This window comes from Porites lutea, chromosome 12, assembly GCF_958299795.1.
Source record: "Porites lutea chromosome 12, jaPorLute2.1, whole genome shotgun sequence".
Classification (NCBI taxonomy): domain Eukaryota; kingdom Metazoa; phylum Cnidaria; class Anthozoa; order Scleractinia; family Poritidae; genus Porites; species Porites lutea.
In genome coordinates, this window is record NC_133212.1 from 8,434,050 (window position 1) to 8,461,964 (window position 27,915).

Genomic DNA, 27,915 nt, shown 5'->3' on the forward strand with positions numbered 1-27,915 from the left:
TGCACACTATGTGCTCGTAAACATGTTTACTTCTGATCACATGTACACGACCTCTGAAATTGTTTTCGGTTCAAGCTATTCCTCTCACAATAATTGACCCTCACATTAATTAGAACCCTATGATGCATTCATATTAATACTGTTTTTGCCCCTCACACTTACAGTGTTCGTTCGTATTCCAAACACCTTTAGGAAAATACGAGTCGTGTAAGTCATGTGTATTATGTTTCGAGATAAATTTGTTATAGCCTTTTTTAAGTTCTCATTTTGAGGTGGCTTTAGTTTACATCTCCATGAAAAGGTATATATACCAAGAAACTAAGCGAGCTGTGAGCGTTCAAAGGTTTATCGAAACTCACTAATGCTGACATCAATATATCGTGCTTACTGAATGGGCGAACACTCAGAATTGAGAAGAATCATGACAAATGATGACGAGATCATGCACAAAGCAAGATACAGATACAAACAAAAGAAAAACCTCTGGGCCACATTGAAAACAACTCTTTGCTATACTCAGTCACCAAACCTTGTCAGTAATAGCTTCTATTAATAGCTTCTATTTCCCTCAAGTTGGTGTTTGAAGCTCCCAGCTGTCCCGGTGAAGCTTTGAACTTTTGTGCAAAATTCGTATTTTTCACCACGTCTTCTTTATTCTTATTCGAAATTTAGACCTTTAAAGTGGTGAGTGTTGTATTCAATAGAAGGAAATATAAGAAATCAGTCTTCTTCAAATAGTCTCCTTCGCAGCTGGTTGGGTTGGGAGGCTAATTGTTAAGCTGCAAAGATGCTTTAGGGACGGGGGGGCGAGATAAAAAAAAAGTACGTGCAAGGGAAAATCGTATGAAACAACTTGTGAAAACATCGTTTCTCGGTCCCAGACCTCGTTTCTCTCCCCCCCCCCCCCCCCCGTCATTTTTCTACACAGACGACCAAAAACCGACATTACGACCGTGCCTCCCACAGGCAGCCCAGCAATAACTTCAAGAACACAGCAACAGACTGGAAAGAAAATACTGATAAGGTGAACTCTAACCTCTAATCAAGTGACAGGTGGTATTATGTATTCTTTCCAAAGGAGATTATAAAAGGGCAAGGCATTTTTTCATCGTACCTTTAAATTCTAATTATGTTTTAGCAAATTAATCAATCAATGATTTGATTAATTGATGACAAAAAAAAAGGTTGGGGGGGCGGAATTTACGTACAGCTCCATTTTCATGATCAAATAGCAAAGACGCTTTTCCTTAAGTTTTCCACGACAACACCCATTTCTTAACCATCTTCACTCTTTTGTAAAACTTTGATTTCATCAGGATTGTACATTATGTGCGCCTTAATTGCATAGGTTTTCTAATGGCTCAAACCTCATAACAAAACAACCCTGTTCTTAATATAGACCTTATTTTCTGACTAATTGCTCTCATTTTTTTCGACAGCACCCAATGCTCCACCTTCTGCCATCCAAGGATACAACACTAGCTCCACCAGTATATTTGTTGACTGGGGCGATGTTCCACAGCCTGATCAAAATGGCATTATACGAAGTTACACAGTTACCTACACAGCATTAGAACCTGATGGCATAACAAAGACCCAGTTTGTCCTTGCTCCTTCAACTCAAACAACACTAACAGGACTCAATGAATACACCAACTACAGCATCACAGTGTTTGCCTCGACTTCAAAGGGACGTGGAAATAACAGTGAACCTATCATCGTTATCACAGATGAGGACGGTAAGTTCGAAAGGGTCTTTTTCAAGTAAGCGCTATTTACTGTACTTAATGAACGAGTTTGTCGATTAGGCTTGAACTTTAGTAATTGCGATACTTCTTTCAAAAATGAAGGCCCCATCCTCGTTAAAGCGCCCACCCCCTTGGCTCAGATTACAAGTTAGCGTTTCCGCCTCTCGGCTCTTTCCGAACTGTATTGACATTTAACCAGAACTGTTTTGTTTTGTTTTGGTTTTATTGTGTTTTGTCTCTTTTTTTTGTTTTGTGTTTTGTGTTTGTTTGTTTCATTGAACAAGTAAAAGTATCAAGTCTGTAAATTACAGATTTATAGACATTATTTTATGAAGTCTTTAAGTGGTCCAAGAGAACTTTCCAGTGTGTGCACCCGACGCAAATTTCCCTGTCGTAAACGGTCGCTGTCATTTTTAAGACACTTAGAAAATTTTTTGACCTGTTATTGAGAGTGTTTCTATTAAAAAAAGAAAGAAGATCGTATATGGTACCCTAATTTCTCTCCATTACCACTTCACCACCACACCGACTCGCCAAACATTTTAAATTCTTAAGTGATACATCAGGTGACCCTATCCATTTCCATCACTTGTAACATAAATTCAACTTGGGCTTCATTCTAAGATAACCGTTTTGTAACTTAATCCAGGGAATATATTACATTTATCATGACTAAAGGCTTGGCTACCAGCTGAGGCATCAACCTTTAAAAATGACAATGACCGTTTACGAAAGGGAAATGGGCGAAGCCGACGGCTGTTTTGAACCCTGAAATCTTATTTCCTTCTCGGATCAACATAATTTCCCCAAAAAAACAACCGGAGTGCCCCCATTTATCTTCTTAGGCTCAAAACTTTCTCGTATCATTCTTTATACCTTGGTTTTATTATATATTTTCGTTCTCTCGTTTTCAAATAAATTCTACATTGGACATGCACGTATCAAATTATTACATCCGTAGTGCCCCATGCTCCACCTTCGAATGTATCAGAAAACAGCACAACTTCCACCAGTATCTTTGTAAAATGGAATGATGTTCCTCCTAAAGACCAAAATGGCATCATAAGAAGCTATACTGTCAGGTATCGTTCAGTCAGTGTGGAAGGACCTTTTAATACTACAACGGTTTCTACAAAAGAGGTGAATCTAACAGGCCTGATAAAGGATGAGTCTTACAACGTCAGTGTTTTGGCAACTACTGACAAAGGGGATGGACCTTACAGCGTTCCGGAAATATTTGCTACAAATGAAGACCGTAAGTATCTTCTGTGAAAGGTTTGAACCCAGGAGTCATTTCATAAGGTGTTCGAGTCTGATCGTCCGGGTGAACGTAGTCCTGAATAGGACTGTTGTTGTTTGCAGTGACTGACGTTTCGACAACCTGTGTGGTAGTCATCTTCAGAGTCGAGATGACTACCGCACAGGTTGTCGAAACGTCAGTCGCTGTCAACAACAACAGTCCTATTTAGGACTACGTTCATCCGGACGATCATACTCAACCAACTTAGTAGGTATTTACCAGAAGGAAATGACCATTCCACGGTTTTTCCTTTCTACGTTTGACTGGGACCACCGAAAATCCGTCAACACAGCTAAAAAGAACGCTCCTGTCAATATAAGTAAAGACGCCTAGTTTTGAACCAGGAGCCTGTTTTGAACTATGTGCAGCAAAATCTTCGCTCGCTTTTAACGTATCACTTTTAAACTTGGTTTGTGTCCTCATTTTAAGATGCTCTTTCCAGCGTTGTAAATAAATATGCGCTTACTGGTCTTTATCAAAAAAAACGTGGTAGGATCTACAGCAAGATAAATACCGTCGCAGCTTTCTCCTTTTTAAGCACTAGCCCTTCGTCAGCCGCGGGAAGTGTTTGAAAAACCAATTGCGTCTTCCACCGGATAGCGTTATCGACCCTTTTGAACAACTGGGGCCTGCTGTTATACTTCTTTCTTGTGTAAAAATAGTTTCATCAAGTGAGTCGATAAGTCAATATTCCTCTTTAAAAGATTAAAAGGCTGATGTTTTTTAGCGCTGTCCTCCGTAACGCCCTCGAAACATAAGTTTTCCAATGTTTTTACATTACTTTCGCGAGCAACTCCTGTCAACTCCTTGTAATTGATTTTTTTTTCTCGGTCTATTAGCACCTCATTTTTTTATGGATAAATCCCTCCATTCATTTGCCTTGTTTTCTGCCTAAGTCGCAAGAACAATTCATCACCTTAGTTAATGCATGTTTATCTTTACTTTCTCAGTTCCTGGTGCCGCTCCTTCTAATGTCAGAGCGAAGAACACAAGCTCAACTTCAATTTTAGTGGAGTGGGATGAAGTCCCTGAAGACAAGCAGCATGGCACAATACAGTACTACACTGTTATCTGGAAGAGGGTACAAGGGGGAGGTCGACAGGAAAGAGATGTTTATAATTCCATGCAGCAATTTGAGTTGAAAAATCTTGTTAAGTATACTGAATATAGTATACGAGTATTAGCTGCTACGAGAATAGGCAAAGGACCAGCCAGCATTCCAATTGTCCAAAGAACAGATGAAGACAGTAAGTAAATAGGATAAAGAAATCAGTGCGTTATTGACCAAGAATTTGGTCAAGATGGCTGGATATTGGCCAAGTTTTTTATTGCGTTTTTATTGACCTCTACTTGGTCTCGACCAATAAAAACGCCAAAAAAGAACGCTCGGGTAGCCAATCAGAACGCAGGATTCGCTTTATCTTGCTCGCTTGCGGATTCAGCCATATAACCAAGCAAGAAGTAATTTTATTTTATTTTATTTTATTTTTAAGCGGGAGAGATTGGTGAACACCTAGCCTCCCATTAAAAATTTTTTATTGCGGGCGGCAAGAGGAGCCTGCAATCCAAGTTGTTATTACGCATGCGTCGCATGTACGTAGCATTTGTTTGGACTTCCACTAAGAATGTATGGAATGCACAGGACGCTCTTTGATCACTTGCGTTTGGACTACTGTCACTCGTAATCTGATCACGCGTGTTTTGACCATTTGTCACGTGAAACGTACGCAAAGCACAGCCCGGGAGCAAAAGCGTTTTGACTTTCGATCGTTGTCGCCCGCACTCCGTAACCTTTGGTTATTACTAACACTTTATACTACCCTTATTAGTTTTAGTTCAACTAAGTTAGCAATAAGGTGTCGAGTTCAATTGTCCTTGTACAGCCTCATTTTGTTAAATCTTTAACTGCGTAATTATTGCCAGTGTCCAAAAATGACATTTGAATAGTTACGTGTAAAGATATTATTAGACAAGAAACTTTATTCCTCTTTGTCTTTCTTCACCTAGTTGTAAATAAATAGGTGCCGGCGACATACTGCTGCGGGAAGGTGGGGGTAACCCTTAGATGGGCTAACATCCCGTCCGGTGGGGCAATATTCCTAGGAATGCTTCATGCTAAGGAAACCGGGATAAGCTCCTTCCGTTTGGGCCTTTGGCTCATGTGGGCCTTTACCTTTACCTCCTATAAGTAAAACTACTGAGGTGGTACGTGTTACATTTAGATTATGTTTATAAAGTGGAAACTTGATTTAACGAAATGCCAAGGGACTGGGGAAATGTGTTCGTTATATCTAGGGTTCGTTATCGTAAACCTCGATTTAACGATTTTGGGGGAAAAAAGCAAATTGTTCGTTACATCGAGGGATAGTTAAAGGGGCTGTGTCACGGCAGTCCAGTTCATTTTGTTTAATTTTGCCAATTAGTCGCCCTCAATCTCTATGGAACTTAAAGTAAGTACATGTAAATGACAAAATCAGAGATCCGAGACAAACAAGTATGTCTTCTGAGCATTATTTTTGAAAAAAAAAACCCTAATTTCAATCCGTTTCAATCTTCTTCAGTTTTGCCCATCCGTGGCATCTGTTGTTTCTGTTGTTATTTTAACCTTCCTTTAAAATTTTAAGAGGTTATTTTTATGTTTCTCGTAATTTAACGAGCATTTTGTAATTTCCTAATTTAGCTGACTTTCGTGACACAGCTCCTTTAATGTTTAATTTCTAACGCCCAGAATTTCCGGATATGAACGATTTCTGTAATAAACATTTGTATACGAAGCTATTATTAAGTTAAGAGCTGTACATAGCTACGGCACTAGAAACACAAGAACAGGCAAACAAAACTGCTTAAAACTACTGTACACAAATTTTATCCTCGTTGGCTGTTTGGCATTCATCTTAAGCTATCTTTCGGTCACATATTGACATTTATTCCTTATATCAAGGTATATTTTACGTTTCCGTTTCTGGATTGTGTTCGTTATAACGAGGATTTCGTTAAATCGAGGTTCGTCACATCGAGGTTCTGTTCCTTACATTTTATTGCAATTTTGGCAAGGCTGAAGAAAATCGTTCGTTGTACCGAGGACTTCGTTTTGTAGAGGTTCGTTATATTGAGGTTCCACTGTATAAGGTAAGCCAGCTGTGTTACCTAGGCTGGCCTGCTTTACCGGGCTGGCTCATGCCTTGTTTTCTTGTAATATATTGTCGTGGTATTTATATCAGAAGGCGGGCTGCCTTGCTTAGTGCTGAGATCCCGGTTCGACCGGTCTAGCTCACCACTTATTAACAGGCCCCTAAAACCACGTAATTTTTTTACAGTACCTTCAGCTGCTCCTGAATTGTACAGTGCAAAAGAAATAAACAGCACCAGCGTTCTTCTGAAATGGCAACCTGTTCCTCCCGAGTCCAGGAATGGCATTATTACGCATTACACCATACACTTCTGGGACGTGGAAAAGAACAAAAATAACTCAGTGGAAGTCAAAGCACCAGCTGAAAGTGCAACTGTTAATGGGTTGAGGCAGAAGGCAAAATATAAGTTTTGGATGGTGGCTGGAACTTCAAAGGGCGATGGACGACGACCTAGTGCAACTAAAACGGCTACAACTGACGGTAAAAACAATACGTTTATTGGTATTGCGCACCAGATTACTACTGCTACCACTACCACTACTACTACTACTATTATTATTATTATTATTATTATTGATGTTTCCTGGAATTTCTCTGACAATCTTCTCTGAACCGTTATTAATCACCTCTAACGCACCTACAACCGCTGGAATTATTTCTCTCTTCATCTGCCACATTCTGGTAATTTCGATTTCCAGTTTTTTTTATACTTGGAAAGGTTTTTGGAAACCTTGGTGTAGGTATTTTTATCAGAGGGGGTAGCTACATCGATAAGAGTGCACTTCTTATCCGGATTGTTGTTGATGATGTTGTTGTGGCTGTTGTTGTTGTTGTTCTTCTTCTTCTTCTTCTTCTTATTATTATTATTATTATTGTTATTACTATTATTGTTACTATTATTATATTATTATTATTATTATTATTATTATTATTATTATTATTATTATTATTATTATCATTTTATATATTTATTTATTTTTTCTTCAAGACGCACTTGGGAGCGCACGTTGCAGATCGAATTATAGCGAGCTTAAGCAAAGACATTTCTGAGCGACGCACGTCAACCGAAAGTCGACTTTTTGCATTCATGGGCAGTGTTTTTGCCCAAAATAATTGGCAAGATCGCCTCTATAAGAATAAGACACTCGGCAATACAAATTTGGTAAGCGTCAAGGCATATTACAACTGGTTGACGTGAGTCGCTCATAAAAACCTTTGCTTAAGCTCCCATTTAATTTTGAACTGTTTGGTTTTAAGAAAGGGAAAAGGCATTTTGAAGTCTTGAAAAACTTCTTGGAGCAAAGGCGAGAACCAAAAACAAGGTCGTATCATGCACTTGTGTCTTCGGCGTCGGTACTGCTGTCTCTACTGCTCTACCTTTGCTTACTGCGTGAGTGGCAAAGGGTCTTTTTATAGAGCTAGAACGCCTTGGAAGCGTCACTTTTAAAACGCCTTCCAGGTGCTCCTTTAAGCGTTTTAAAGGATTTGGATCGATCCACTGATTGTTTTCTATAACGCATCGTCCACAAAAATAGTTTTGAAATATGTTTGTAGAAATTAATCGTTATAATAAGAAAAAATAATGCAAGAACTCTCACTCCCAACATGAAGCTAACTTTACAACCGTCAAAATATCAATAACTTTTAGTTAATTGGAAAAAAAAGGTGCTGGTCTTGGTTCTGTCGTTGTTGCTGTTTCTTTTCTTTTCTTTTCATATACATCCAATTACAAAAACGTTGTCATAGAAAAATGAAAAAAAAGGGAAAAGCCAAAAAGAAATTAATTCGGGTGATAAGCCTAATGAATTCATTGGCAGCGTCCGCACATGGACGTCGTATTTGCCTGTTGGAATTACCCCTTGTTTTAAAGCTGAAAGACAATAAAACTGAAAATTCCAGCGGGGAAATGCAACGACTGCAAATGAATCTACCTTGAGAATGTGGCTTAATTAGCCTATTTAATTCCTATTTGGCTTTTTCCTTTTGTCATTTTTCTAAGACAACGTTATTGCAGTTAGGTGTATTTTTTTTTTCTTTTGGGAGACATCGACTTCCCGGCCTTCCTTTAGAAAAATGAAGCTTGGGAGAACTCAGAAGTGGCTGATTTGTCGTATTTCTCACGCCGCATTGTCAATATGAATTTAGACAAGTATATAGAAATCATGAAATAACCATGATTATTATATACATACCGAGAAATACTCACCAAAAAACTATGTCGTAACTTTTCGTACGCAAATTAACTCTAGCCAATCAGAGGAGCGAACGATGGTTTTCAGACGTTGTTGGACAACCAGAAGCCACCAAGGTGTGTGAGTTTCGCGCCAAAATTCCCACCTTTTATTGCAGCTTGCAGCGCCGTTTCGCACACATTCAAGGAGAAACGTTTTACTCAAAGAGTTTTTCTCGCTAAAAAAGTGAAAAACATTTCGGAAATGGAGTGGAATAGTTTCGTTTGTTTCACTGTCGATAAAGAAAACGGTAGAGAGCCGGCGAAACAACAGCGGAAAGGGAAACACAGAACGAGACGTAAGCTTCTGTTGTGCTTTTTTTCGGAGCTACTTTACCTTTCATTTAAGCTTAAGCTTATATTGAAACCGGCCATTTTACTTAAATTCACTCATTTTCAATTGTGCATTGAGAACAAACAGTTAAGATTACTTATAGTTCTTGGATTACCTCATATCCTTACTGTCATTTATGTTTTTAACAAACGTTTTTACTAAAAAGCTGATACTTCGTTTTCGTTATCATTTTGCGGTAAATGTGTAGAGAGGTTAAGCATCACATTAACGTCAAACGCCAAACGCAAATTTGTACCACGTGACCGAGTTTCCCCTTTGCTTGTCGCCTACTGTTTATAATATTATTTCTACACATAGATTAGTAGTTTCACGCAATTTTTCATCCATCAGAATGTGTTTCGTTATCATTTTGCGGTAAATGTGTAGCGGCAAATTTTAGCATTTTTGAAAGATTTAAAATAAAAAGGCCGCCAAAATGATGAATGTCTCAGTATGTATATAATAAACACAATACCACATGGAAAGTGCTTTGTACGGTATTTACGCACGAGTTGTTGACGTATCAGAAATCGAACGAGTGAGCGCAGCGAACGAGTAAGTTTTCTGATACAAAAACAACTCGTGCGTAAATACCGTACAAAGCACTTTCCATGAAGTATTCTCTATTTATCCAGTGAAGCGTGTTTTTTGGTCTTTATTGCTTTTGTTGTTGTTCTCAACTTGAGTGCTTATGAATGAAGAAAAATGGATTAATTCTACACTTCTAAGTAAGTAAATTTTTTTCGTTTGTTTGTTTTAGCCGTGCCGACGGAACCACCGCCTCAAGATGATGCCATTGGAACAAATGAAGTTAAAGTGCCGTTTGTAAACAAGGAAACTTTAAGCAGTGGCAAGAAAGTTAAGTAAGTCCGCTATGTACTTTGCTTTACTCCAGAACTGATCCACCCAGTTTCATTTTATTAATTTATGGTCTTGTGGTCTATACCCTGCATGAAGTGGTTTTTTATATCTTTGAGAAGCTCAAAAAGGAAAGCGTCTATTTGTGCAAATTTATGAGCCGTCAAATAGAATTTCTGCAGTCGTTTCTCAGACGTCATTTCGTGAAGAAACCATAGAAGTGGCGTCGCAAAGTGTGGGCTGTTTTGTCGTGCTAATAATTCGCGAGTCAAAGTGCACTATGACGTAGCTTTTGCGATGTTGCCTACTTAGAAACTTTGACGTTAAACAGTTTCAGAGCTAACTTTCATGTGATCCCGAAGGAACCGCTTTCGGGGGAATAATTCCATCAATATCTAACTGTACATGATATTAGAGAGGTTAAGCATCACATTAACGTCAAACGCCAAACGCAAATTTGTACCACGTGACCGAGTTTCCCCTTTGCTTGTCGCCTACTGTTTATAATATTATTTCTACACATAGATTAGTAGTTTCACGCAATTTTTCATCCATCAGAATTTTCAGAACTGTTTTTATCTGCTCATTTTCTATTTTGAGAAATTCTCAACTTGAATTTGACGTTTGCCGTATACGTAAAGCTTAAACTCTCTATTATCTTTTTGTAGCTATTTTCAGATAATTGTCACACCATTAAAAGAAAAAGATGATCCGGGAAACACTGCGGATGCTAAATACGAAACAGTCGTCCTGAAATACGAAGATCGAGAGGAAGGAAAGCCTTACATTACTGCCGAGTTTGAAAAGGGTCTGTTCGAAACAGAATTCCCAGTTGGAGACGGGAAGTACTACTCACGAGATGGTGTAACCGACTCTAAAAGGAAACGCAGAGCTACCGGTAAGTTGGCTCTAAATCTTGAGGTCACTCTCTTATTTGGCGTAGAGGGGTATGTGACACCAAACAGGGCATGGTTTTCGTGTTGATAGGGAGTTTAAGCAACGACAACGTCAAATGAAATATCGAATTTATGAGCAAAACAACAGCTCTGCTCGTGCATCACGCTTTTTAGTACATTTCTTTGGCGTCCACTGCACGACTACGACGTGAAACCTCCCAATTTAACGTTTTGTGGAGGACGTGCACTTGGACATACGGCGACAGATTTTCCTGTCTCTATTTGAACGTGGATAAAGCATTACATTTGACGAATTGAACGGTTCCAAATAGACGCGATAAAGTTTAAAAGGAAGCAAATTCATTTTTTAAGTGATGTTTTCACTCCCGTTTTTGTCGTTGTTGTTTAAGCTCCCTATTGTGTCTTGAACAGCGTCTAAAATTTCACTATTTAGGCTACGTTCACACTATACCGGATAGGGCTTCTGTTCGCACATAAGAACGATTGTGGCGACGCGATTTATGTGACGCTGCGAAGCTGTGTCGGGACGATCTCTAAAAGGGAGAGTCACATATCGGATAGGTGTTTACACCATGCCTGATAGCTTTAATAAAACTTTTACACGTATAATTTACAAGTTTAGCCACTGTTTTAGAGTCTGAAAACAATACCAACACTTGTAAATTACACGTGTAAAAGTTTTATTCAGTTGACCGCCGCTATAGTGTGACCATAACATTAGTGTCTTGAATAAGGTACCGTTCTGTAACGAATGCCTTGAACAAGGTTGAATATGAAAGGGAATATGATAGGGAGTGATCTATATGCATGGTGATATATGTTTTTACAAGTCCAAAATGCATTCACACTCGAAATTGAAGAAACCAAGGAGATTTTTTTATAAATAAAGTATATTTGAAATCTGCAAAAAAGTCTCTTGTCCAACAAGGAAGCGAAATAAGCGGGTTTTGTTTTAACTAGGATCAGGGTTTGAAGGCCTCGTCGACACAACCCGAACCAAACTTCTTTTTTTAGTTCCCTACCCACTCCTCCCCCGTGCTCAAAACAAAAGGCTTGGCTGGGATAACGCAGTTACAGGCAATTAGCAATATCTGCATTTTCTGAATTGATTTCTGCATTGATTAACCGTTACGTTATTTCCACGGGGAAACTGACGACTCATTGCCCTTACATTCTCAACTTTGCTGCTGAAAAAAAATCTCCCTGATTCCGGTTAAATAAAAAGTGCTCGGTGGATATGCTTAGGGCCCCTCTGCGAGATATTCTCATGGTAAGAGTTAAAACACAGAACAATGGTTCTCTAACTGTGACGTTTCTTTGTTTTGTTTTACTAGTTAAGAAGTATCTAAACGGAAAGCTTGACGATGATACCAAGTACGCTGTATTTCAGCGTTCTTTTCATACTGATGATGATTACGAGAACGAAGGGTTTATCATATTCACCACCAACAAGGACAACACGGCCGCTGTTGTAGCAGGGGTGGTTGTTTCGCTCATTGTGGTTGCTGTTATTGTAGTGGTAGTCGTCCTCTATATTCGTCGAAGAAACAGGGATAAAGCTTCTGATGGTGAAGACGTGCCGATGAATTCCAAGCCAGCCCGTACTAAATCAGTCTCCGCATTTTTCCGAAGATCAGGAATTGGTGAGTTGTTGTTGTTTAGAAAAGTTTTTTCGGGATCCGAGATTTTCCATATTTAAAGCACGGGATTCTGATTTTAAGCAAAATCGGGGCGAAATTTGGGATTGAAACTATACACGGGAGGTGGGATGCCGAAACTGAATAACCATCGGAATTACGGGATTGCAAGGAAATTTTCGTCGGGATAATGGTATTGAAGAACATTAATGGAGACTCTTCCGTAGTAACCTGTTGATCTGTTGAGCAAGGCCTTTTGGATCGTCATACCCTGCGAGCAGAGGTTTCTCTTTTGTATGGCTTTTAGCTTTTACGAATTCGTTCGCGTCGTCTGTCAGTCGCTTGTCACTACGCGACTGACAAGCGACGCGAACGACTTCATAAACGCTAAAAGCCATGCAAGTGAGAAATCTCTGCTCACAGGTTTGCATCATCAGGACTAGACTCACACCAAATCGACCTCTTTTTGTCACAAATACGGGGTAAACATTTGTCACTAATCCTAAAGCAAGCGAAGCGAGGTTAATTAGTTCGTGAAGAGGTGAGGGACGCAGTCGCGAGAGTGGTCGACTTTTCCCGCTTGATGGAATTTGAATCTAGCTTCCCGCCAAAAGCCAAAGTTAGGGGGCTCTGTTAATTGATCGCGTGATTTTTGCTATAATTTATACAGCGACCCGCTTTTCGGTCGCTCTAATATGCGCGCTTCAAAAGAGAAAAGTCTTTTTATACTTGACAAAACAAAACCGCGCAACCACGTAGAGCTTTGCTAAAGTCTAAGCCAGGACGTAGTTATTCCAATCTCGTTTCTTAGATTGGTGGAATGAAACATTCCCTTTTTTACAAGTGCTTTTTTGGAATACGTTAATAAGGTTATTCTCTAAAAAATGTGCAGTGGGGCGAAGGTGAACGAACACACTGAGTAAACATAGGAACTAACTTACATTGCACCAAACGTTCACACTGCAGTGTACAGGTGTACTGTGCTTTGTTGGGGTTGTCGTGCAAATCCCCTCCTTACGTAAATTTAAGTAATGTAATTTTGGAGAGAATGCTTTTGTGACGGCCCAAGTGATTGACTTCATGTTTGACAGTATTAATTGCATTTCGGTTGATATTTGTAGTAGAGGGCTCTTTGTGATGTCTATCATAGAGGTCACAATGGTCGTGAATCTAAAATAAACGCCCCTAAAGTTTGAAATAATAATTGCAGACGTACGAAACCCTTCAATGATGATAGTAATAATGATGATATTGGTATCGAGAGGATGATTATGCTAATGATGGTTAATGCTGTTATTACACTGTAAATGTATTTTGTATGTAAGACCAAAACGTATTAGTTTCATGAGAATTTCATCGAACTTTCGTAATGATACCGCCTGCAAGAATTTCTTTTATAATAAGGCAATGTTAAAACTATAACTATATTGGTACTGTTTTAAAACTTAACAAAGATTTGGTTACAAATCCCGCATTCTAATTTGCTAATGAACGCACAATCTATCAGCTAACAATCTCGGTGAGTGGAGAGAAACTCAATTTTATGCCAACAAATGCTTGATAAAATCACGAGAAAGTGCTTTTATATTTGAAATAGAACGCTAGAATTGTCGAGTTCCATTGGCTTTAATCGTTAGCTAAGGGCTATCTAACGCTCTGATAACGCTTGACCTAAAAGCCTTCTTTATTTCGGCAGACAATTTACTTTTGCCATGATAGTTTACCTTAAACATAGGGGTTAAAATTTAAGTACAAAATGTCTAAAGCTCAAACAAATGCAAATAAATTTGTTACAGGAAATAATTCGCTGGAAAACACAATACAAAGCACATGTAAGTGTAGAACAGAAGGCAGATAGATACGATATCTCCTGACGTACATTTGTACCTTATTTGTTGTTTCAAAATTGAAAAAAAAAACACACAGTAACTAAAAAATTACAGTACTCACCTTTGTAAAATATGCTGGTGAACGTTATTTTAAAGTTAAGTTAGTAAGCCTGCTTTTATTATTTAAACAGCCCTTTTTAAAGAGATCTAAGGGCCTGTTTACATGTTTACATGGAGGTGGGTGACCCCAGCTAGCAACCAGCAGCCAGCCATGCAATCTTACAACGACGCCATCCCATTGTGCACTTTCTCCAGATTTTTGAATTGTCGCTAAGCACGTAAACAAAACAATGGCGGGAATTGACTTGTTTTGGCCGTCTCTCACTTGTTGCTTTTGCTGCAACCTTTCAGTGCTGTGGCTTTCTATTGTCACTTTCAAATTAATGATGCAATGCCTTCGATATCCCAAAGGCAGTTGGCGCGAATTTGATGTAACACGAATCAGAGCCCGGCTAGGCTGGTTACCCAACCTCGAAACGTTTACGAGGCAAAATTTGACCCCGTCTGGGAGGTTTGCCCAGTCTGGCAAATCCGGCCAACCCGCCTCGACGGGTCACCCCACCTACCATGTAAACGTGATCAAATGAAAATTAGAGATGGACATGCGAGCTACCTCGCATGCCCGTTATATGTTAATCAGACTTAATGCGATTGAACACTTTGTTCGACAGTGATGTAAGTTGTTGGATTAGGTTGGCTCACGTTTTATCCAACTTTATTTTCTTTTGATTTCTTGTGTAATGCTACAACATGCCTGCTAAAACGTTCTCAATAATGCTGGAGGCACATGCACAATTTGATTCTCCTTACATGGAATTTGAATAAGCTGAACAGAGGGTGTGGACCTGCATTTCACATTTTGGCCACAGCAATAGGCCAGTTCTACGATGACTTCATTTAACTCCAACTACTAGAATTCATTTCTTATGTACTTCTCATTTAAAATTTTCATTCTCTCTGAGTTTAAAGAAGCAATAGCCCTAACGTGCACAAGAAAACAACAGACTGAACGATTCTGATAGTTGTAGTGAAATGACGTCATCGTACAATTGTCTTACTAGCCCACAATTCATTTACTTCCCATGTGTCTTGCTGGACAACAAGTTAGTTGGTAGTTTTAACACCCATAATAATTCACCTTTAAGTCATTTATTTATTTATTTTTTTTATTTTATTATAATTCTTTAACAGGTTTTTTTATGTTAAATGGAAGAGCAGGTCATTGTTCGCCTGATTGTTGGTACTTCAGTGGCAACAACAATGACCTGCTCTTTCTAAACTAATGGAAAGCTGCGTTTTTCTACGCGCTCGGTCATTATTTTTAAGAAGTCCCCGGAGCTCAGATATTATCCCATTTACCATTCAGCTCTCTTTTGTTAATTGACCTTGGATCTGCTCAAACGAGTAAGTTTCTCATGAAAATTTCCCTTGGTTTGTATCAGGTAATTAGCGAATAAAGATTATTTTCATGACCTGAACTCCCTTTCCGGTTAAACCTGTTTTAGTTTATCCGGGTTAATCTGCTGAAGTTAACATCCAAGTTTACCTTAATTTACAGACAACCCTAACTATGTTCCCGGAGAATCCATACCCGTGGAGGAGTTCGAAGGTCACGTGCGTCGCCTCCACGCAAATGGCGATCTGTTGTTCTCTCAAGAATACAGTGCTCTTCGTCCCTCTATGGACTTTACTTGGAATGCCACGCTAGCGCAAGAGAACAGATTCAAGAACCGTTACAATAATATTGTTGCCTATGACCATAGCCGAGTTTGTCTGACGCCGTTACAGGGAGTACCTGGGTCAGACTACATCAACGCGAACTATCTTGATGGTTATAGAAAAAAGAGGGCTTACATCGCTACTCAGGGACCCCTCCCAGAGACTGTTGACGACTTCTGGAGAATGGTGTGGGAGCAAAACACAAAGACCATTGTTATGGTTTGTATTCATTAATAGGGCGTTGGCACTTTTATGCTGCAAAAATTCCCATAGTTTCTAGCCCATGGTTAGGTGTTAAATTCTTTTCGCCTTTCCGAGAAATAACAAATCCCTTTCAGATTTGCTTAGTATTTACGAACGATTTTCCCAGAATCGACGTTGTTGGATGTGTCCAAGTGGCTTCACGGCCACAGACAATGCAAATTTTTGCTTATAGCAGCAAACTCGTTGATCTCGAAAAGCGACCGTGGGCCAATCACAGATTGGGACCGTGGACGACTCTCTTTGTAGAAACGAATTTCTCGGATCCCACGTCCATGTCTACTAACAAGGAGAAATACCAATATTTTTCTTTGGGGGGGGGGGGGGGGGAGGCGGGTGGTGTATTAAGGGAGATTTGCAAATGGCGAATAGACATCTCTTGTCGGCTGTTCCACTTGTGGAGATATCAGTAGTTTAAAACAAATTTCACCTTTATGAGTTATAACTTTGTATGCATTCCCTCCCAGGTAACAAACTTGGAAGAGCGAGGTCGTGTGAAGTGCTATCAGTATTGGCCTTCGGAGGAGGGAAACACTTATGGTGATATTCAAATAAATCTGACACAGACAGTAGAGTTAAGCGACTTTACTATCCGCACGTTTTGCCTAAAGAAAGCCAACAGCAGAGCTGAGCGAACTGTGAATCAGTACCATTACACAGTATGGCCAGATCATGGTGTTCCATCCTGCCCTACTTCTTTGCTAACGTTTGTTAGGAAAGCATCTGGTGCTAACCCGTCTGATGCGGGGCCTATGGTGAGTTGGAATTTGCGTGAATCTTAATCGGTTTAATCGGTTAATTGCCAATTATAGCAAAGGCTAATCCTGGCAATGGGTGGCATAATTAGGCAGTAGGTGTTGGCAGATAGGTTTTGGCTGTGGACTTAAACATGGGCAAAGACGCAGCGAAAACAGCAGTAGATGGAAGACTGTTCCACACAGGTATACATCGAGCAAAAAAGAGTTCTTGTGGGCATTAGCAAAAGGAAAAATACAAATGCGTGCTGAAACAGTAGTTCGTAATAGAGACCTTTGATTTTTGAAACTGGTATTGATAGTGTTTCTTCCAAAAAAAAACAACTCAGAAGTGAACTCTAACCTTTCTTATGCAAGCCTCTCTCCCTTACCACTTCACTTTCACACCGAACCACCAAAATTCCGATACATTTACGAGCACAGATTGATTATTCATCTTTCGTAAGTCACGCATCTTCAAAAGGTGAACCTTATCCTTTCCTGGACGTTTACCATGAATTTACCTTTGGCTTAAACTTTGTTCTTTCTGAAACAAAAAATGTATCTTTTGCCTTAATGTACCTTTATTTAGAGCATATATTAGATCTACCATAACAAAAGGCTTGGTTAAATATGATGGCACTCCCTTGATTAGGAAAGGGAAATTGGCGACGTTGGCTCTAGGATTAGGGAGTTTAAGCACGTCAACATGAAGTGGACTTTTTGCCCTCTTGAGCGGTGATTTTTAGAGCATAGAAACTTAGCCATTCAAATTTGGTAGCGTTAAGGTATTTTAAAAGCGGAAAAGGCTCTCTTCCGGTTGACGTGGGTCGCTCAAAAACGTCCCTGCTTAAACTCCCTAATACCCCGGCGCACAATAGTGGGAGGCCTGTGCTTTCTCCACCCCTTGCTTTCCTCACTCTAGCTGTTTATGTTGCAGGTTGTTCACTGCAGCGCCGGTGTGGGGAGAACTGGTACATTCATTGTTGTAGACTCCATGCTGCAGCGTATAGCGGCAGAGAAAACGGTCGATGTGTTTGGATATGTGATGTCTTTGCGCTGTGACAGAAACATCATGGTGCAAGTAGAAGAACAGTACGTTTTTATCCATGAAGTTCTCGTGGAAGCTATTCACGCTGGGTATACTGAAATACGCGCGAATGAACTCAGAGCACACGTCAAGAGGCTTATGGAAGTCAATGCAAATACAGGTACATCCCCAATGGATTTCCACCAATTTTGCCGATTATATGGGTAATGGATGGTAATATGGGATCGTTACAAAATTTTGGGAAGCTGCCAACCTCAAGGACCCTTCCCACAACCCAACGCTAACACCACTTTTTAACTAAGGGAAACTGTTGGGTCAAGGAGGGGGGGGGGGGGGGGTGGTGGTGGAGCGCAGTGTTTGCTCGACGGCCGCCCTTGAATTAAATCCCAGTTTGACAACACATTCAAGCGCTATAGCGTATTTAAAGTAATTTTTAAGTATGGCTTCCGGGTCTTTTTGTGATTTGTGAATGGTCCTGCTGTTATTATCTTGCAAATGATCCGAGTGTTTCTTCTAAATTGGAGATTAAATTGTTAAGACTTAACGTGCATAATAATTTGCTACAGGGCAAACGGAAATGGACGAGGAGTTTACCCGTCTGGGTCGGGGCGGTGCTGCACCGCAGTCCAAATTTCAGGCAGCCAACATGCACTACAACAAAACCAAGAATCGTTATGCAAACGTGTTAGCGTTTGATGACACTCGCGTGAAACTCAGCGTTATTACCGGCATAGAAGGCTCTGACTACATCAACGCTAACTTCATCGACGGGTACATGATGAGAAGAGCATTTGTTGCTACCCAAGCGCCCATACCCGATACGATCCCTGACTTTTGGCGCATGATCTGGGAACAGGAGTCTTCGACCATTGTGATGCTTTCTAAAGAAACGGAGAGTGGCAAGGTAGGAATGTTATTTGGACTTAATTAACTATTAAAATTGAAATTAATGATGAGTCAGGTTATCTTCAAACATTAGAGAACGTCGGCTAGAAAGTGAATCCGCGTTCATTCAATCTTCATAGCCTTTTTGTTCCAACTCACGTACTTTGTCAAATGTAGGGGAACGTCTCTGGAGATGAATACGTAAGAACCATATCCAAATTCAGATATCACGTCACAGCTTTGCAGTGGCGTCAAAGAAATGTGCAAAAAGAGTGTGCTGTACTTGCAGATTTTGTTTGTTTGTTTGTTTCGCGTATCGAGCCTATTCCTTTTTTGACGTTTTTATTGCCGTCGCCGTCGTCGGATCTTAAGAACTTGCTTGGGTTGTAGTGAACTTTGGCCAGACGGGACAGGAAAATGAGGGCTTTTTTTCTCAAATTCCCTTTGTTTTGGAAATCAAAGATGGTGACTAGTCCACGCTTGCCTTCTCGCCCAATTCCACCCCTCCTCACACCCCCTTGCCCTATACTGCAGGTAGTGGAATACATTTGATCGTTCCTGGTGCCTGAAGACAGCGCAAGACTCTATTCATTCCAAGAAGGAGCCTTTATAGCAGTTAAAGTCTGTATGGTTTCGCATGCATTTATTTCATTTTATCAGTATCTCACGAGTAAATCTGTATACATTCAGGTAAAAGTGCATCGGTATTGGCCCGCGAAGCAGCCTGCAAATATCAGCACTTTAATGGTTGAAATGACAAGTGAGATGGTTTATGAAGACTACGTCATGAGAGAGATCAAGCTCACCAATACTAAGGTATAGTAAAAAGCCAGTGTAACCGGTCTGATAGTCATTGAGTATCTACTAGTTGTGATTCGAGTGGCGAGTGAAGCGAGCCGCGAGGGGTTTTCATTTTTCATCCTTCGCTCTCGTGTCTCCTTTCGCGTGTCGCTCGCGCGTACCTTCTCACAGTATCCTCGAATAGACCTTTTTACCGATACGGCGGCCATATTGAATTAATTCGGTTTAAGGAGTATTTTTCCCGAGAAATATACAGTGAAAGACCATATTTCTTATACTAAACTAGAAAAAGGCGATCATTATTACATCCAAACACGGCACAAGGATCTTTTTTCCCATTACAATCTTATTCTAAGAAAACTTTAAGAAAAAATGTCCCGAAAAGCGCTCGAAAATACAAACGAAATGTGCTCATGCCCCCTGGGCATCCTATAATACTCCTTAAATCGAAATAATTCAATATGGCCGCCGTATCGGTGAATGCTCTTTCGCAGGCTATGTTTTATTTTGGTGGATTTTGCACTTTGCGACGGAAGCGTCCACTTCTAATTTGTTTCATGCGATATTACTGGAAACACATTTGTAAGTGGAGAAGCCATGTTGCATGCGCACATCATGTTCGTTTCATGTAGGTAAATAGTGTATGTTGCACGTTGCGAAATTACTGACAACCTCGCAAGTTAAGAATTCACAGTCTGTGTGCTCTTCTAATTTGTTTCGTGCGATATTGCATGCAGCAAAGTTCTTGTTGCATGCGAGCATCATGCTCCTTATGTAGATGGTGGATGTTGCACTTTGCGACATTACAGACAACCTCACGCGTAAGAGAATCACAGCCTGTGCTTACTTCTAATTTGTTTCATGTGATATTGTGCGTAACAAATTCCTAAGTGGATAAGCCATATTGCATCCTTACATCATGTTCCCTAGCCTTGACGTGTTATTTATTTATTTATTTTTATTTATTTATTTTATATTTATTTATATTTTCTTTCTTTCTTTCTTTCTTTCTTTCTTTCTTTCTTTCTTTCTTTCTTTCTTTCTTTCTTTATTTATTTATTTATATTTTATTTATTTATTTCTTTCTTTCTTTATTTATTTATATTTTTAGGAGAGTGCATCCCGAATGGTGCGTCAGTATCATTACACTGGATGGCCCGATGTCGGATCTCCGGACTCGGGATCAGGATTAATTGATCTAATTGGTCAGGTACAAAAGTGGCAACAGAAGTCAGGAAACACCACAATCACCGTGCATTGCAGGTATGGACTGGGTGCTACTACTGCTCATGCGCATCACTAAACTTATCGCCCAATGTAAAGGAATCCGACAATTTTGCGCTCGTGGAATCCGGAATCCGGTGCCCTGATACGGGAATCCTTGGCGTGAAATCCAAACTCCAGGACTGTCTTGGATTCCCTTGCATGGGACGTAGACTATTTCGCTTAACTTGAAGATGATTTTTATATCCCTTATCCGGTCTCCCAATTTTACTCTGGCACTGTGCCAACGTCGTCTGAAACGATTTTTCCGAAATTGTGTTTTATATATTAAAGCAGTCGTGAAATATCTAAAGATTGCCGGCTGCCAGAGATCTTCGGAAATTCCATTGGACGGACAATGGCCTGCGCTGCGACTTTCAATGATTTCCGAAATGCAACCAAAGGTTTCTTTAACCGCAGGATTAGCTCAGTCTGTAGGGCACTTAACGCCTGAGCGGTAGGTTGCGGGTTCGATTCCAGGAGCCGGTCTTAAAAAAAAAACTGAGAAATGAAGACACTGCCTTTCAGGTCCTGCAAATAGCTAGATCTTCGTCTGGCTCGCAAAATATCGGTCCCGTCTCCACTGGGTGGGAAACGCAAAAATTGTGTCCTCAGGTAGTACATTCGTTCTAAAGAAATTGACAATCACAAAACAGTGCATTTTAAGGCCGAAGGTAGTCCGATTGCTTACGGATATGAACTAAATTCGCTGTTTTTGTCCTTTTCTATTGGCAGTGCGGGTGTTGGCCGAACAGGAGTCTTCTGTGCCCTAAGTTTGCTTATTGAGAGGTTGAAGGCTGAGGGCGTGGTTGATGTTTTCCAGACTGTAAAACAGTTGAGATCTCAGAGACCTGCTATGGTACAAACCAAGGATCAGTACGAGTTTATTTACCATGCTCTTGGCGAGTACCTGGACTCCTTTGATGCCTACAATAATTTCGAATAATGCCGGCCGTAAGGGTAAGGGAATGGGTAATAATCTTACTTGTTTTTCTCTTAATTCCCTTATACCTTCATCACTGCAACACTTTCCGTAGAAAGTAAAGTGCAAACCAATACCGAAATAAGTTTAAAAAATTAGGTTAATTTTGTGACTCATAAGTTGGCCGTTTTGTTTGGGACTTCTAATATGTAGAAAGTGGTTTTGAATTAAATATTCGAACTCAGACTTATCGAACGAAATTTCAGAGACTTACTGATAGAGATATACTTGTGTTGCGTCGAGAAATTAAACAAAAAAACACACCCACACATTTCAAATTGTTCTCCTAGAGTGGCAAATTGATCAAGTGCTGTGTACTGTCTCCCTTTCAGCTTCTGTTACACGTAAAAGTGAAGCCCAAACAGTTTAGTGTAGCGAGAAATTTGTGATTGCCATAGATAAATAAACTAGGCGGTAATTTTGGAAGTATTTATAGAATTAAATAGCATTGCATTTCGTAAATGATCGACACCGTACGTAAACGTACGTTTCACAGAAGTGCTGTAGCTTCAAACACACGGGTTGTTTGTAATAATTACCTATTTTAGCGGGATTTAACTTTCGCGAATTCCTTTAATGTCCACGAAAAATGTTCCTAGATGAAAATAACGTCTCAAAATTAAATATCTTGGTCCCTGAATTTCCCTTCTTTGGAAGGGTCCATCTGAACTAATTTCGCCAGCTGGTTATAAGAACATGTCGTACAATCTAATATAACAATCCGTTTTTCTACCTGCCCAAAAACTGTATTTCAACGCAAAGAAATATGTTCAAAACTAAGTTGTTTAAAGATTGTTTTGTGAATCAAAAGCCGTAGCGCCGATCTGAAAATACCTGGGCCAAGTTGTTCTGAAAGTTAGATAAACGCAAAACTAGGGTAGTTACTATGACAACCCGTTCCGTTCTGTCCTTTAAACAACTTGACCATGTTTTGTGCTCATTTGAGAGTTCGTCGCGAAATTTGTTCCCTCTACGACCATTTTTATTCAAAATCGCGAAATTTAAGTCTCGCTACAGCTCCGTTTTGCACTTTCGCAAAACTAAGTGCGCCCGTGAAAATAGTAACATTAAGGAAACATGAACTGTAGAAAGGCCTACAAGGTTTGTTTACATAACCAAATATTTTTCTAAGCCCAGCATGAAATATTTTGTACTTTTATAATACGCAATAATACAAAAATCACTCCGAGGAGTCTTTATGTAGCCTGTAAATTTACTTTGTGTAGCTGAAAATATGATATTATTATATAAAATGAACATGCAATTTCGCAGAGCAGTATGTAATCGAAAGGCTTTGTAATCAAAATAACTTACAACAAGGTATTGTATTTAGATAGGTTTTATTAAAATAAAAATGACCAATTCCTTTTTTGATACAGTGAGAGTTTTTGTATTGAGTTTTATTAATACCAAAAATTAGATTTGACAAGTGAGGTGAAAAAGGAAACAGTCTGCCACAGAATTCTGAATTCTGAATTCTCAACCCCATCAGTTGAAGACGACAGAAAATTTGCATATGAATAATCTGCAGTTCATTTCCTTCATATCAATATGACAAATTATGAAGTTAACAAAGGTCTTGCGTAATAAATATTCGAACATAATCGTTAAATAACTTGCGGGAGAGTTTTGAAAAGTATTTTGTCCTTTAGGGGCCTGGGCAGAGGCAGATCGTCTGCATTTTTGAGGTTTGTTCCCAGTCCCTTGCGTATCGCCAACAGACAAAAGTGTTCGAGTCTTGGAGGAGCCGTTAAGAGTTGCTTAAGATATCCCCTTATTTCCAAACTGCGTGCAACTTGCACAGCGGTTACATTGCCATGGTTACGGCTTCTGACGCTGGCTCCTGCTGCGCATAAAAGAGCAGCGCACTCTTTTTTGTCGCAGTGCATGGCTACGTAGTGAAGCGGTGTTGTGCCTTCGTTGTCCTGCACTTTAGCGTTGGAACCAAACTTGAGTAACAATGCTAAAGTGATGTAGTGTACCTTGAAAACAAGTTTTTTTAAAGAAAATCACCATGATTTAGCTAGGTACAAAGTAAAATTCAGTGATTCCCCCCACAACCACCATTAACAATGAAATTTATGTCAGCTACAACTCCCAAAGGGGCACCTCTTCTAACGATGCCCCCTGGCTCAGTGTAAGCGAACATTGTTTGTTGTTGGTCCTCCCTTTGCTCCGAGAAGTTTTTCTCCGGGTACTCCGGTCTTCCCCTCTCCTCAAAAACCAACATTTCCAAATTCCAATTCGACCAGGAATCAGGTAGACGAAGAAACACTTTGTGCATGTGCTACCTCCAAATCATTATTTAATTATTTATTATGACACGGATGGCAATGGCACGAATACGAGGAAATTAGAACTACTTTGAAACTATATTTCAATCCCGTTACATACATGAAACTGAAAGTGAAGAATGATCATCGCAGTAAATTTTCCAATTTAAGTAATTGGAAAATTTACTGCGATGATCATTCTTCACTTTCATCTACAACCGCAGTTCAAAAATGAATTATTTCATATACTTCACATCATACATGAAACTATTGAAACTAAATGCTGTTCTACTTACTGGTGCTCTAACAAAATGTTGTCAAAGAAGCGAGCAGGTGCTGAAATCTATGGCTGCTAAAATAATCACCAAGGGAAAAGTCCGCTTTTGAAACTTCACAAAAAACAAAAAGATCGAGAATGTGGAAAGGGAAAAAGAAATCTACTAAGACTTCGCTGATCAAAGATAGCAAGCGGGGAACAAATCTCTCTGCGTGCTGCGACTCATCAAATATGTGTGCAAGAAACATTTGGTACACGAACCCCAATAAAGTTAATGAAGTTATCGCAACCTGCATTGTGGATCTCCTGAAGGGGTCCTTCTTCTACAAGCTTACCAGATTTAGAAACTCAGCATATCATCTTGAGTGTATGTGTATTCCTTTTTTTTTCTTTTACTGTCCAGCTAAATTGAAGGTTCCCTGGGAATTTCTTGGGTTTTTGATATCAAGTAGAAACAGTTTACGGATCTTTGTGAAACTTGGCGAGCAGTTTTCTATTCACGCTTGATTCCATTTAATGAGCTTTTTCATTGTCAGTCTAAGTCACGTGACTCACATTCGTCTTAATTGTAAAGGGTTAAAACTGTATTCGCCTTATTTCACCGTTTTTCTATGGCTTAAGAATACCGCCTTTAAATCAATCGTCAATTAAGTAAGACAGGACACGTGACTTAACATATGTGCTAATAACTGATAAGGCATAGAATGAAGACTGCCGTAAAGGGCAAAATCATGTTAACAATAATCTTAACAGTCTTAAGACCGTGAAAGGTTTGAACCCAGGAGTCATTTCAAAAGTAGGATGATTTTGATCGTCCGGGTGAACGTAGTCCTGAATAGGACTGTTGTTGTTGTTGACAGTGACTGACGTTTCGACATTCTGTGCGGTAGTCATCTTCAGAGTCAAAGTGAGTTGTATCACGTCAGTTGATGGTATTATACTCTGGTTATTGATCTGATTGGTCAATTACGTCGTGATGTTATTGGTCGTCTGTCAGTTAAGCCGTGATGTTATTGGCTATGAAGACTCGTAATCAGTAATTGGTGCGTTTCGATCCGTCTATTGTCACAGTTAAACAGTCGTCTATTGTTAGTCAAATTGTCATTCTCTCGTAGTTAGTTTTGCTTGATCTCGTCAACAAGTCGTTTGTACGGCGCTGGTAACTGTTGGCCACGATTCAGTGGCGTTTGTTCTAAGTTAGTAAACCAGCTTTCTAAAGTAAGTCGTTGATAGTAGTCTGTAGAATACGTTATACATGTCGCAGAGTCCCAGTCAATTTGATGTTTCGTCTTTAAATGGTGCTCAGCAATGTGATTGTTGACCATTCTTCGTAGCTCGTTTGTGTTCGGTCAGTCGCGTGCTTAGGTTTCTGCCGGTTTCACCAATGTAAGAAGCCTGGCAGTTGCAGCATTTGATCTTGTATACTGCTCCCTGTCTGTCCTCCGGTTTGTCTTTGTCCTTGACATTAGTAAGCAGTCGCCGTAAAGTGGTTATCGGTTTGTGTGCAACACTTATATTGTAAGGTTGTAATATACGTGCAATAGTTTCAGAGGTGCCACTGATGTACGGTATAGTCGCTGTCGTAACAGGGCCATTCAGTGACATAGAAAAGTTTCAAACTTTTAATGTGCAAAGGTACCCAATTTGAAGCACACGTTTTGTGACGTCATTGGAAAGCGCGAGATCACGTGAAGGTATATAACACTTTTGTTTGATCGATCAAACACACCAAATGTTAATTCTTATAAAAGTTTTATGACTGAAACAAGCTTGTTATTACGAGCTACAAGCGTGATGTCTGATCTTCAAATCTTAGCTATGGGTCCTTCATATTGAAAATCCCAATCCTTAATACACTTGAGAAGGGAAAATCCTTTCTACTCGAGCACCCTCATACCTTAATACCATGATAGCTAATTAACAGTGGCCCTCCCTCTCAGTATTTACCTTAAGTCTTTCCCGTATTCGGATGCCAGATCGTGACGCCATTTGTAGCGGTGTTTCCAATGAAGCATTCCGCGCATGAACATTAGCACCGTGCTTGCAAAGAAGAGCAACAAGCTCGGGATATCCATATAAGGCGGCTAGATGAAGAGGAGTGTACAAGGTGTACTGGGTAGGATTTACATCACAACCTGACTCCAAAAGAAGCTTAGCGCAGTATGTATTGGCTCCCTGAACGGCGTAGTGCAAAGCTGTGAATCGATAGCAATCGGCGCGATCTAATGTCTCCTTAGAACAATGTTTGCAGAGTTCTTTGAGACTGTTATACACTCCATGGGAAGCTGCAACGTGAAGCGCTGTTCTTCCGTACATATCAACACTAGAAGCCACTGCGTTATCTTGTAAAATTAAATCACGGAGTTCGTCTGTTTTGCCTAAAAGCGCTGCGTGGTGGAATTCTGGTAAACCTCGCATTTTCCTCGGCAGATACCCGAAAGAGAGTTCGTTAACGCGATTCTTTATCATTTTCTAAGGTTAAAAGTAACTGTAAAACCTCCGTTTTCTACATCTTAAATGTTCCTTCACAAAGAATGCTTGTGAACGTTGAAGTTTTGTAGTGCTCGCGTTTGAAACTTCGAATTGTATGTTACGCAATATGGACAGCGCCATCTCTACAGCTCGCGCTATGCTTGAACGTTGATACTTCACTGAACGACCTACATTTTTATTTGTATAGCGGAACTCGTGCGCGTAGTGGAACATCACGCGAAAAAAAAAACAGTTTACAGTTGCGGGCTTAGTACCCTAGCCTTCGAGTGAATGTGAGGCTAAGGTTGATCTTGTTTTGATACAAACCTCCCATGTTTTCATATGGAAATCAAGCTAGAAATATACATGGGTTCAAATGGGTTTTTCTTTTTGCTTATTTATTTCTTATTTATTCATGTATTCATTTGTCTCAAAAAAGTAATGATTTAAATAATAAAGCAGGAAAAGTTAAATCAAAACAAGGTCAACTCTAGCCTCGTTTCCATCTATAACTGTAAAATGGCCTATTGGTTGTTTATGCATAAAAGAAAAAAAATTGGCTGTGACAATTGCCCTTATGTGCATCCATCTTCGTCCGCCGCAGTATCCATGAGGGGATATGATGTGAAATGTCACACTTACTAGCTTGGAGTTCAAATAATACAATCTCTCTTTTTAACCGCTGCCTGCTTAGCTCAGTTGGGAGGGAGCCGGTCAGCTGAGCAGGAGGTCGCGGTTTCAAACCTCGGCCGGGCCGACACTCAGGGTCTTTAAATAACTGAGAAGAAAGTGCTGCCTTTGTAATGACACCTGCAAACAACAGGAATTTCTAGTTTTTCTCGGATAAGGAGGAAGAACCGTAGGTCCTGTCTCACAGAACTTTAACTTGTCTTGTCCTGTGCGGACGTAAAAGAACCCTGACACCACTGTTCGAAAAGAGTAGGGGACGTAGATCCCGGTAGTGTGGCCAACATTTCCTTGGTTGGGTGGGTTTTCTGAAAGGAAAGATCTTTGTATGGGGATGACCTCATGATCTTAACCTCGGGTGTCGTATTGGCTACCTGTAAACAGTGTATATATGCATGTGATTCGAAATTGAAATGCATGTTGAGGTTAATTTACCGCTGACTTGCATTAAATGGTTGAATCGGGG

At 39.9% G+C, this 27,915-nt stretch overlaps 2 protein-coding genes across 2 annotated transcripts in view; one reads left to right on the forward strand and one right to left on the reverse strand.

Annotated features, from left to right (window-relative positions):
* The window catches only part of LOC140953667 (tyrosine-protein phosphatase Lar-like), an 88,795-nt gene extending 65,677 nt beyond the window's left edge, over nucleotides 1-23,118 (forward strand). The window contains exons 24-37 of the mRNA XM_073403079.1: nucleotides 1,440-1,739; nucleotides 2,710-3,003; nucleotides 3,999-4,295; nucleotides 6,366-6,659; nucleotides 9,504-9,606; nucleotides 10,270-10,499; nucleotides 11,853-12,161; nucleotides 15,603-15,982; nucleotides 16,492-16,779; nucleotides 17,699-17,969; nucleotides 18,376-18,713; nucleotides 19,385-19,510; nucleotides 20,607-20,758; nucleotides 21,494-23,118. Coding sequence (XP_073259180.1) covers nucleotides 1,440-1,739; nucleotides 2,710-3,003; nucleotides 3,999-4,295; nucleotides 6,366-6,659; nucleotides 9,504-9,606; nucleotides 10,270-10,499; nucleotides 11,853-12,161; nucleotides 15,603-15,982; nucleotides 16,492-16,779; nucleotides 17,699-17,969; nucleotides 18,376-18,713; nucleotides 19,385-19,510; nucleotides 20,607-20,758; nucleotides 21,494-21,704 — 3,593 coding nt within the window. The 3' untranslated portion in view covers nucleotides 21,705-23,118. The remainder of the gene's footprint in view (nucleotides 1-1,439; nucleotides 1,740-2,709; nucleotides 3,004-3,998; nucleotides 4,296-6,365; nucleotides 6,660-9,503; nucleotides 9,607-10,269; nucleotides 10,500-11,852; nucleotides 12,162-15,602; nucleotides 15,983-16,491; nucleotides 16,780-17,698; nucleotides 17,970-18,375; nucleotides 18,714-19,384; nucleotides 19,511-20,606; nucleotides 20,759-21,493) is intronic.
* Nucleotides 23,119-23,175: 57 nt separating this feature from the next.
* LOC140922007 (inversin-like) lies at nucleotides 23,176-26,750 on the reverse strand. The gene is made up of 2 exons (XM_073372029.1): nucleotides 26,238-26,750; nucleotides 23,176-23,722 (listed from the first exon to the last, which is right to left on the reverse strand). The coding sequence occupies exons 1-2, from the start codon at nucleotides 26,706-26,708 to the stop codon at nucleotides 23,348-23,350; spliced, it is 846 nt and encodes a 281-aa protein (XP_073228130.1). The 5' UTR covers nucleotides 26,709-26,750; the 3' UTR covers nucleotides 23,176-23,347.
* Between the last annotated feature and the right edge of the window lie 1,165 nt (nucleotides 26,751-27,915).

Coding starts and splice junctions, on each gene's coding strand:
- LOC140922007 (XM_073372029.1), bottom strand. CDS start 26,708: ATGCGAGGTTTACCAGAATTCCACCACGCAGCGCTTTTAGGCAAAACA. Junction 23,723..26,237: donor GAATACGGGAAAGACTTAAG/GTAAATACTGAG, acceptor CTTGTTTTCAAG/GTACACTACATCACTTTAGC.